Source organism: Octopus sinensis, linkage group LG18 (genome assembly GCF_006345805.1).
Source record: "Octopus sinensis linkage group LG18, ASM634580v1, whole genome shotgun sequence".
NCBI lineage: Eukaryota > Metazoa > Mollusca > Cephalopoda > Octopoda > Octopodidae > Octopus > Octopus sinensis.
The window spans coordinates 3,331,446-3,343,230 of NC_043014.1; the positions used below are offsets into that span (position 1 = coordinate 3,331,446).

An 11,785-nucleotide genomic window follows, 5' to 3' on the forward strand; every position below is an offset into this window, starting at 1 on the left:
CACACACATGTTAATAATTATTTTTATATTTTTTTATTTTTAATATAAGGTGTGTTTGGTGGGCTTGACATGCATGCACTGAATCGGAAAGTCCTGTGGACACGCTTGGCTAGCACCGCCAAAATTGGTACAAAGAAGCTTGTACTGAAGGAAGCAGTCGACTGGAAACCTGGAGAAGAGATTGTTCTTTCATCTACGGACTACAATGCCTGGGAAACGGAAACTTTCAGAATTCAATCGGTTTCAGCAGATGGCACCCAACTGACCCTCAATGCCACTGTGGCCCATCAGCATATTGGTAAGTTGTACATGCAAAAGGCTGCCACAGTCCAGTAACTATTCGTGTATTGTTTTTGTGTTGGAGTAAAGAGTGTTTGCCAACATAACATGGCAGTCCTGGTTTAGGACGAATGTTGTTGTAATTGAGTCCCAGGAGACATCGTCTCCAGCTGCCTATACGACATGATCTGTGTCCTTATATTTTCGAACAAGGAAATCTAGCACCCCCTCTCAGCTCAAAACAATATCTGTGTATCTGTGAATTTGGCAGCGCCACCTCTAGCCGAACGATTATTCTGTGCTGATGAAGGGAAATAACCCGGAAATCACGATACACAGATATTGTTTTGATAGTTCTTCAGAGCAGATTGGTTCGTTGCTTAGAGATAACAGCATATTTCGTAATGGTTATTGTGTTCCATTTTGAAGTTGTTTTAAATTGATTAAATGTCTCTTCTACAATATAACTAGGATCTTTTCGGTTTGAACGGCAGTTTTTAACATAATTTCTAGGTAACTAAACACTTTTAAACTTCGTATACTGGTAGAATGTGTTTATAAAACATCTTTTTCTCTTGACTTTATTGAGAAAATTCTATAGTTTGTAAGATATTTGTTGTTGTTTTTCTTCAATTTCTGCAATTTCAACCAATCAATGACGTCCCTTGAGGTAAACAACATTCTGTGCCGCATGAATATATCCCTCGTTTAAGAAACAGATTGGGTTTATTTACATTTGTGAAGAAAAAAAGATACCTTTCCCCCCACCCCTAATCCTAACCCTAAAACAGACTGAAATGCAATAGATCGATACTAGGGTCATAATTATGGGTGACAATTTCATATGACACTGCTAGAAAAAACTGCCGTTCAAACTGAAAAGATCCCTATTATATTTTCAAGTTATTCGCCAAAACATCAGACAGAATTTTTAGGCTTTGCATATTATAAAGCGTGGTGGAGAAATGAAATGATAGAAGGGAGATAAATGACATTGCTCAAATTTTTTTATAGTTTTACAATGCAAGAGTTATCTCCCTCTAAAAGAGTAATTATTTAACCGCAGGTAAGTCACACAGGAGTAGATGTGGGACCGAAGGCGTTAACCGTAGCTCTTTCGTCTTATGTTTAGACACAATGATTCTAGGAATACAACATTTAATGTTCCTTTCAATATTTAATTCACTATGGTGAGATAAGATGGATAAAAGGCTGCTATATCCGGCAGATTTGCGACCACAAACAGGTTTGCTTGTGGGATTATAAAAATGTAACTTGGAGGAACTCAATGAGGAAAGCGTTATGAGGGTCACAAAAAATGCTAGAAATAGCACTCAAATCTTTCTTTCATTACACCATCAAGAATGAAGAGTGACTGTGTGGTAAGTAGCTTGCTTACCAACCACATGGTCCTGGGTTCACTCCCACTATGTGGCACCTTGGGCAAATGTCTTCTACTCTAGCCTCGGGCTGACCAAAGCCTTGTGAGTGGATTTGGTAGACGGAAACTGAAAGAAGCCCGTCGTATATATGTATAAATATGTGTGTGTGTGTGTGTGTGTGTGTGTTTATGTGTTTGTGTTTGTCCCCCCAACATCGCTTGACAACCGATGCTGGTATGTTTACGTTCCCGTTACTTAGCGGTTCGGCAAAAAACCCCCAAAAGAATAAGTACTAGGCTTACAAAGAATAAGCCCTGGGGTCAATTTGCTCGACTAAAGGCGGTGCTCCAGCATGGCCACAGTCAAATGACTGAAACATGTAAAAGAGTAAAAGAGTATAGTTTTACATTTACCTAAAGAAATTTTTAAATAAACAACCAGCAGGGTGGTCGCATGGGAATGTCTTTGAGTGCAGAGTTCAAATCCCGCCAAGTTCGATAAACAAAATATCAATCAAATAGTGGTAGAGATTCTTCACTCTCTCTCTCCCTCTCTCTTCCATCATTCCCTATTTGCTCTTCTCTCCTCCATCTCCTTCTTTCTCTCCCCCTCTCTCTCTTTATCTTTGCCTCTCTCTCCTATCTCTCTTCTCTTCTCCATCTCTGTCTTTCTCTCTGTCCCTCTCGCCTCTACTCTCTCTTTCTCTGTGTCTATCTTTCCCACACTCTCTCTTTCATCTTGCTCTTTCTCACTTTTCTCACTCTTTTTTTCGTTCCCTCCCTCTCCCTCTTCTCCCTTCTTCCTCTTTCCCTCTCTCCCCACTTCCCGCCCTCATTCCCTTTTTTTTTATTTCTCTTCATTCACATCATTCCTCTCTCTCTCTCTTCCCTCCGACAGTCCACCAAGAGACCATCAACAAGAACCAAATCGAGATCGCAGCTGAAGTCGGCCTCTTCACTCGTAACATCAAGGTGATCGGCAAAGACTACAACAACCTCTACAAGGAAATGTTTGGCGCCAGGATCATTGTTGGAGTGACACAAACAGAACAAGACAAAGTATATGTCGGTGAGTAATAATACGGGCTGCTGCTCTCATTCAGATATGGAAAATATTCTAACTTAATTTTACTCTCTCTCTCTGTCTTTCTCTCTCTTATTTCTCTTTCCTCTCTGTCTCTTCCTTGTTCTCTCTCTCTCTCTTATTTCTCTTTCCTCTCTGTCTCTCCCATGCTCTCACACACACATAGTACTCTCTCTCAATCCCCTTCCTCTCTCTCTCTCTCTCTTATTTCTCTTTCCTCTCTGTCTCTCCCTCGCTCTCACACATACGCGTTATCTCCTCCTTCCCCTTTCTCTCCCCCTCTCTCTCACACACACATACACACACACACTTTTCTCTCTCCTTGTCATTTTCTCTCTTCTCCCTTACTTTTCCTCTCCCTCCCACTCTCCCACTTTCTCTGCCTTCCTCTTCCTTCCTCTCATTCCCTTCCATTTCGCCTTCTTTTACTCTTTCTCCCTAACACTCTCTCTCTCTTTCTCTTTCTTCCTCCCAGGTTACATGCGACTTAGCAACATTGAGTTCTATCACTCAGGCCAATATGGTTGGACCGGCAAGAATGACCCACGTTACTCGGTGGCTTTCCATAATTTAGGCACAATAGACCATAGACTACGTCCTACATACGTGAGAAAGTGTGCGTTCCATAATGGCTTCTCCACTGCCATCGGAATTTACAACAGCCACAAGGTTCCTATAGAAAACAACATTATTCACCACACAATCGGATCAGGTCAGTACAACAACTTCTCTTCATTAACAGGAACAGATTTTGATTTTACCATACCTATATATATATATGTGTGTGTGTATGTGTGTGTGTGTGTGTGTGTGTGTGAGAGTGTGTGAGTGTGTGTGTGTGTGAGTGTGTGGTGTGTGTGTGTGTGTGTGTGTGTGTGTGTGTGTGTATATATAAGGCGGCGAGCTGGCAGACACATTAGCACGCCGGGCGAAATGCTTAGCGGTATTTCGTCTGCCGTTACGTTATGAGTTCAAATTCCGCCGAGGTCGACTTTGCCTTTCATCCTTTTGGGGTCGATAAATAAAGTACCAGTTTCGCACTGGGGTCGATGTAATCAACTTAATCACTTGTTTGTCCCCTCTATGTTTAGCCCCTTGTGGGCAATAAAGAAATATGTATGTATGTATGTATGTATACAGAGAGAAAGAGAGAGATGTGTGTGTGTGTGTGTGTGTGTGTGTGTGTGTGTGTGTGTGTATGTACAACGGTTATCACAACGAGGATCCCAGTTGATCCGATCAACGGAACAACCTGCTCGTGAAATTAACGTGCCAAGTGGCTGAGCACTCCACAGGCACGTGTACCCTTAACATATTTCTCGGGGGAGATTCAGCGTGACACAGAGTGTGACGAGGCTGGCCCTTTCGAAATACAGGTACAGCAGAAGCAGGAAGAAAGGGTGAGAGAAAGTTGTGGTGAAAGAGTACAGCAGGGATCACCACCGACCCCTGTCAGAGCCTCATGGAGCTTTAGGTGCTTTCATCAATAAACACTCACAACGCCCGGTCTGGGAATCAAAACCACAATCCTATAATCGCGAGTCCGCTGCCCTAACCACTTGGCCATTGCGCCTCCATATAATATATATATATATATATATATATATATAGATATATATATATATATATATATATATATATATTATATATATATAATATATATAATATATATATAATTATATAATTATATATATATATATATATATATATATATATATATATATATATATATATATATAACAGGATCAAGTTTTTTTTCTTTAAGATTCCACATCTTTTTTGTGCTTCAATTTAAGGTCCTTATATTTTCTAAATTTGTCCAAATCCTTTACAAATATATTTTTATTAGCGGAAACACAACTATTAGTCTGCAAATATTTTCTTCCTTGTCTTTAATAACTATGTCTGGTCAATTAACCAGGATCGTTTTGACAGTGTTGACTGGAAAATCCCAGAGGATAGTAACATTTTCACCTTCAACGACTGGCTCAGGATGATGGTCATGCCAGTAAGCAGGAGTACTGATCGGTAGGGTTTGCATATTTTCCAATGTCCCACCCAATTGAAGCAATTTATTATTTTGGTTTGGCTCAAATTTGGTCTTATTCCTGGTCAGATTTATGTGGGCCGTGGGTTATTATCTGTAACCTTAAGTATGCTCAAGTTTTAATAATAATAATAAAAACATTGTGTACAGTGCTCAGGTGCACTACAACTCATCTAAAGTGTATGTATAATCAAGTGTAGTTTCGGCGGATTTCGGAAAGCATGAGGGCCTTAAAGGATGCAGTGTCATGGCAGTCAACAACTGATGCAGGCAGTTTGTTCCATGCTTCAGCAACTCTGAGCGTGAAAAAATGTTTCCGAAAGTCATGGGAGCTGTGCTGTTTTCTGACTTTGTAGGCATGTCCACGTGTGTTGGACACATGGAGATCAAAAAGGTGTTCAGTGTTGTTGTTGGTGAGGTGGTTGATAACTTTGTGGGTGTTTACCAAGTCCGTCGCCAGACGCCGGAGCTTCAGTGAATCCATGCCCAGGGAAACAAGGTGCTCAGAGTATGGTAGGTGTCTGATGGAGGGCATGCGTTTGGTTGCACGTCTCTGGACAGATTCCAGGAGGTCAATGTTCTGAGCAAGATAGGGGTTCCAAACTGATGCGAATTCCAAGTGTGGTCGTACCATAGCTGTATACAGTTTTAAATAGATGGCTGGAGAGCGGCTAACAAAAGTCTTGCTGAGTTATGCCAAGACACCCTCGGCCTTCTTGACAATTTTAGAGATATGCTTTGTCCAACGCAAATCACTGCTGCAGTCTTTCAAGTGCTTAGGGCCCTCCTGATAATCCTTGCTCTTCTTAAGAGACAAACTTTCTGTAGGAGTTCCTCCAGGTATTCTATTTCAATCCCCTTCAGCCATTTGTCTATATCTTGCCTTACTGGCCCCCAACGCACCAATTGTTACAGGCACCACCTTTACTGTTCGCATTGCTCCAAATTGTTCCTATTTCAAATTTTAAGGAATTGTATTCTTTGTTGTTTTTCGCCTCTTTCTTTACGAACTGGAATCAAATTATTATTATTATTACTATTATTATTATTATATTATTATTATTATATTATTATTATTATTATATTATTCTTATGTTTGACTTTGCTTTAATTTGTACAAGTTGGCCCCAAGTCTCACCAGAGACCTCAAGAGAAACAGGTTGGACGGTCACGGTCACTGTTGTTATGCCTAGTGTGCCATATATTTGTTGGTTTTTTTTTGGTGTTGTACTAGTGAATGTCTAAAAAAAAACGAAAATCATGTATTATTATTATTATTACTATATTATTGTTATTATTATATTCTTCTTCTTCTTCTTCTTCTTCTTCTTCTCTTATTCTTATTATTATTATTATTATTATATTATTATTTTATTATTATTATTATTATTACTATCATTATTATTATTATTATTATTATTATTATATTATTATATTATTATTATTACGATCATTATATTATTATTATTATTATTCTTCTTCTTCTTCTTCTTCTTCTTCTTATTATTATATTATTATTACTATTACTATTAATTATTATTATTATTATTATTATTATTACTATTACTATTATTATTATTATTATTCAGTAGTTTTATTTTTATAGCGTGCTTTCACTTCACTACCGAGCGGCAGCTCTGTGCCTTGGGTATGTGCTGTGATTTGTTGTGATGCTCTGATGGTTATTGTATGGAAAGTGTTATGCGTAGGATGTGTGCGTGCCTAGTAGTGCAATTTCTGTATGTTATATGTGTTTGTAAGTCCTGGTGTTTTTGTATGTATTGTCTGAATATTTTTTATCATGCCTAATGCACCTACTATGATAGGAATGTTTCTGTTTTCAGATTCCACATTCTAGTTACTCTATTTCCAGGTCTTTGTATTTGATAGTTTCTCCATTTCTTTTAGAGACACGTTGTCATCTGCGGGTTATTGATACATCAATTAGAAAGCATTTTTTTTCATGGTTCTGACAACTATATCTGGTCTGTTGGCCTTAATTTCTCTGTCTGTGTGTATCGGCATATCCCAGAGTATGGTTGCTTCTCGTTTTCTGTGACCTTTTCTGGTTGTGTGCTTATACCATCTTTTTTCTGTTGTTATTCCATAATGTTGGCATAGCTTCCAATGTATGTAGGTTCCAACTCTGTCATGTCTGTGAATATATTCCTTCTTAGCCAGGACTGGGCAGCTAGAGATAATATGATTTATTGTTCTTGTCCATCTCCACATATTCTGCAGTTATTTGTAATATTTCTTTTCATACATGTTTTTGGTAATTTCTGGTGGGAGGCTTTGGTCTTGTGCTGCAATTAAAAATCCCTCTGTTTTGCTTTGAGTCCTGAGCTTCTCAACCATTGCTGGGATTTTTCTTTGTCTATTTCTTTTGCGTTTAGTTTATTATTATTATTATTATTATTATTATTATTATTATTATGATTATTATTATTATTATTATTAATATTATTATTATTATTATTAATTTATCATCATCATCATCTCTTACAGGAATTATTTCCAATTCTGACAACACGACACTATTAAGGAACTTGGTAGCACTAGTGATATGTCCAGATGTCTACATACGGGGGCGGAACTTCAAAGGCGGGATCAAATGGCCGGCTGGCATTGAAGCAATCCGAGTAGAAGGACTCGATTTACGACGTAACGTTGTGGCCGGCAGCCAACGCATTGGGTACCGAATGAACGGAGAATACTGTAGAGAAGTTTCTAGCTGGACGGACAACATCGTGAGAGGTGCTTTGCTTGGAATTGCAGTTTTTGATTTCGATGTCAGCCCCAAGAAAACCGAGTGTGTTAAATATACTGGCTTCCATGTTTCCCATTGTACAGATGTGGGCCTGTATCATAATAACGAACCAGGTGAGTCAGAAATTCTAAGGTGAAACAATCTTATCCCCGCTTTTTTTCTTTCCCTCTGTTTCTCTCTCTCTCTCTCTCTCTCTCTCTCTCACACCACACACACACATTTGTAAGTGTGTGTATGTGTATGTATATGTATACTCTTTCTCTTTTACTCTTTTACTTGTTTCAGTCATTTTGACTGCGGCCATGCTGGAGCACCGCATTTAATCGAGCAACTCGACCCCGGGACTTATTCTTTGTAAGCCCAGTACTTATTCTATCGGTCTCTTTTTGCCGAACCGCTAAGTGACAGCGATGTAAACACACCAGCATCAGTTGTCAAGCAATGCTAGGGGGACAAACACAGACACACACACACACACACACCACACACACAACACACACACACATATATATATATATATTATATATATATATATATATATATATATATATATATATATATATATATGAACGCAAATATATGAAACAAATCCATTTAATTCATAGAGAGCAGAACGTGATTGTGTGGCATTCAAGCAGTTTTTTATTATTATTTGGCAATTTACTTAATCATCGATATATTATTGTTATTTTATTTTAATATTTCTATATATGTAATTTTCTAGATGGTGTAATTTAATTGTTCATTTTTAATTGATAAAAGGTGGGTTTTTTTTTTTCTAATTTATATATATATATATATATATATATATATATATATATATATATATATATATATATATATATATATATTATATTGTGTGAAATTTGATTTAGTATTTCTAAATTGAATTTCTTTCCCTGTAAGTTAGGATTATATTCCCTCAAATAATTATATATATATATATATATATATATATATATATATATATATACACAACAGGTTTCTTTCAGTTTCCGTTTACCAAATTCACTCACAAGTATTTGATCATCCAGAGGCTATAGTAGAAGACACTTGCCCAAGGTGCCACGCAGTGGGACTGAACCTGGAATCATGTGGTTGTGAAGCAAGCTTCTTACCACATCCACGCCTATATATATATATATATATATATATATATATATATATATATATATATATATATAATATATATATATATATATTATTATACATATATATACATACATACATACACACACATATATATATAATTTCAAGCCTTGTGCCTATAATAGGAAGGATCATCATCATCATCATCATCATCATCATCATCACCATCATCATCATCATCATCATCATCATCATTATTATTATTATTTTTATTTGCAGGATTTATACTTGAGAACAGCATTTTTATCGAGAACGCTTTGGGTGTGTTTCCATTTGTGATTGGTCCGCCATCTTTGACCCATCAGACCAGTTCCAAAGCAGTGGTCATCAGAAATTCAACCTTTGTTGGCCTTACCTCTTCGTACGACTGCTCCATTGACCGTCTCAGCAAAGATGACCCCAACATTGCCTATAGCAGCCTGTCTCGCTCCAACACAGATGGTTGGACAGTAGGAATTGATTGGCTAACGCGTACATCAGGTTCCAACAGAGCCCCTGATAAGCCATTCATTAATATTATGGCCTACCCTACCATCTCTGGAGTGATGAAGATCCACGGTAAGATCTGATTTGATAGAAACTAAATCTTGAATGTATCCGGGGCACCAATAGACCTCATGAACACAAGACATCCAGTAATTTAGCTCGGGTATTATTGTGCTATGTAGGGCATTTAATGTCATTCGTGTGAAGCTGATAAACATTTAATTAAAATTATCAGTAGTCTAGTGTTTTGAAAATCAAATAAATGTGAAACCGGTTTGTAAATGTATTAGTATTAATACAAATAACTAAGGTGACAAGCTGAAAGAATGGTTACTGTGCTATGTAGGGCAGATATACAACTTGCCCTGGTTTAGTTAAAATCCAGTTGACATTTAATGTCATTCGTGTGAAGCTGATAAACATTTAATTAAAATTATCAGTAGTCTAGTGTTTTGAAAATCAAACAAATGTGAAACCGGTTTGTAAATGTATCAGTATTAATACAAATAACTAATGTGACAAGCTGAAAGAATGGTTACTGCACTGAACAAAATGTTTAGCGACATTTTCTTCTGATTTTATAGTCTGAGTTGAAATACCAGAGAGGTTGGTTTTGCCTTTCAGCCTTTCAAGGACGATAAAATAAGTACCAGTTACGCACTGGAACTGATATAGTCGACTTACTCCCTCTCCTGAAATTGCTGGCCTTGTGCCAAAATTTGAATCTAATATTAATATACGATAACTAGATCTTCACATCTGCTCTCTATGTCTTTTCAAATTCATTTATTTTCCCTATCATTTCTGATGTGTGTATGTGTGTGTGTATATAGGTAGGGTGTGTGTGCATGTGTGTGTGTGTGTGCGTGCATATTTGTGTACGAATATATACATACGTAGGCGCGGGCATGGCTGTGTGGTTAGGGAGCTTGCTTCCTAGCTACATGGTTTCGGGTTCAGTCCCACTGCATGGCACTTTGGGTAGGTGTCTTCCACTATAGCCCCGAGCCGACCGGAGCTTTGTGATTGAATTCGGTAGGTGGAAGTTACTGCCGTGTGTGTATGTGTGCGTATAGCTGCTCAGTGCCTCTCCGAAAGAGAGAGAGAGAGGGATAGACACACATTCACATAGTTTCTGAATGCACAGCACATTATCGTGGAAAGTCAGGTAATCTGGAGATGCTGTCAATAAATCGATTCAACAGCCGTCCATTGATTTTTGAAACGTTCGTAATGGAAAAAACTGGAAAACTAGTAATTTGTTATCTGCTTTTTCTTTTAACCCATATATTCATATATTTATAAATTTATATCTGTGGTGTTATTTTAGATGTGGTGTTTGCACATTTCAACAGCCGATGTGGTAACAAGATGAAGACAGTTGTGCTAAAATCTGCATCCAATGAAGATGGTCAACATCCGGTGTATATACAGAAAATCAGTGAAGTTGACGTCGACCATGACAGTAAGGTTTACATCCGGAGACCAAACGTTAAGTAAGAATGGCTTCGTTCTTTTGAGCTTTGATAATTTATGCACCTCTGTGTGTGTTTGTGTGTGTGTTTGATTGTGTGTGTGTGTGTGTGTTTGTTTGTGTGTGTGCTTGTGTGTATTTGCGTTTGTGTGTTTATGTGTTTGTATGTGTGTGTTCATGTGTGTGTTTGTGTGTGTGTGTGTGTTTTTTGTATGTGTGATGTGTGTGTTTTTGTATATGTGATGTGTGTGTTTCTGTTTGTGTGTGTGTGTAGGTCTATGCATGGGTATATGCGTATACTTGTGTAAGTAATTCTGTATGCTCCAGTGTGTGTATATATGTGTATATACTCTTTTATTCTTTTATTGTGAGTGAATTTGTTTGAAGGAAATAATTCAAGTTTGTACCAGTAATTATTGGGGCACTGGAGTATCTAACAAACTGCCTAAGTACCAATTTAAGAAATTAGGACTCTCAAAACCAGAAAGGAGAAAGCTAATTAGAAGGTTACAGATTCCAAGCATTAATGGAACTGTAAAATTTTGTATAAAACTTTCCTGAAGTTAGGCGCAGGAGTGGCTGTGTGGTAAGTAGCTTGCTAACCAGCCACATGGTTCCGGGTTCAGTCCCACTGCGTGGTATCTTGGGCAAGTGTCTTCTGCTATAACCCCGGGCCGACCAAAGCCTTGTGAGTGGATTTGGTAGACGGAAACGGAAAGAAGCCCGTCGTATATATATATATATATATATATATATATATATATATATATATATATATGCGTGTGTGTGTTTGTGTGTCTGTGTTTGTCCCCCTAGCATTGCTTGACAACCGATGCTGGTGTGTTTATGTACCCGTCACTTAGCGGTTCGGCAAAAGAGACCGATAGAATAAGTACTTGGCTTACAAAAGAATAAGTCCTGAGGTCGAGTTGCTCGATTAAAAGCGGTGCTCCAGCATGGCCGCAGTCAAATGACTGAAACAAGTAAAAGAGTAAAGAGTAAAGAAGTTTAAAATTTAAGTAAATAAGCTCATGCCCAAACATGAAAGTATATGCATAAGAATACATACATAAAACAAAACATATAAATCTGTACTTGCACTGGCTCCAGATACT

General features: G+C 37.7%; 1 protein-coding gene across 1 annotated transcript in view; it reads left to right on the forward strand.

Annotated features, from left to right (window-relative positions):
- Positions 1-11,785, forward strand: part of LOC115221309 (fibrocystin-L-like) — a 47,918-nt gene that overhangs the window by 2,494 nt on the left and 33,639 nt on the right. Inside the window, exons 3-8 of the mRNA XM_029791470.2 lie at positions 50-298; positions 2,559-2,729; positions 3,220-3,456; positions 7,300-7,674; positions 8,930-9,268; positions 10,527-10,692. Coding sequence (XP_029647330.2) covers positions 50-298; positions 2,559-2,729; positions 3,220-3,456; positions 7,300-7,674; positions 8,930-9,268; positions 10,527-10,692 — 1,537 coding nt within the window. The remainder of the gene's footprint in view (positions 1-49; positions 299-2,558; positions 2,730-3,219; positions 3,457-7,299; positions 7,675-8,929; positions 9,269-10,526; positions 10,693-11,785) is intronic.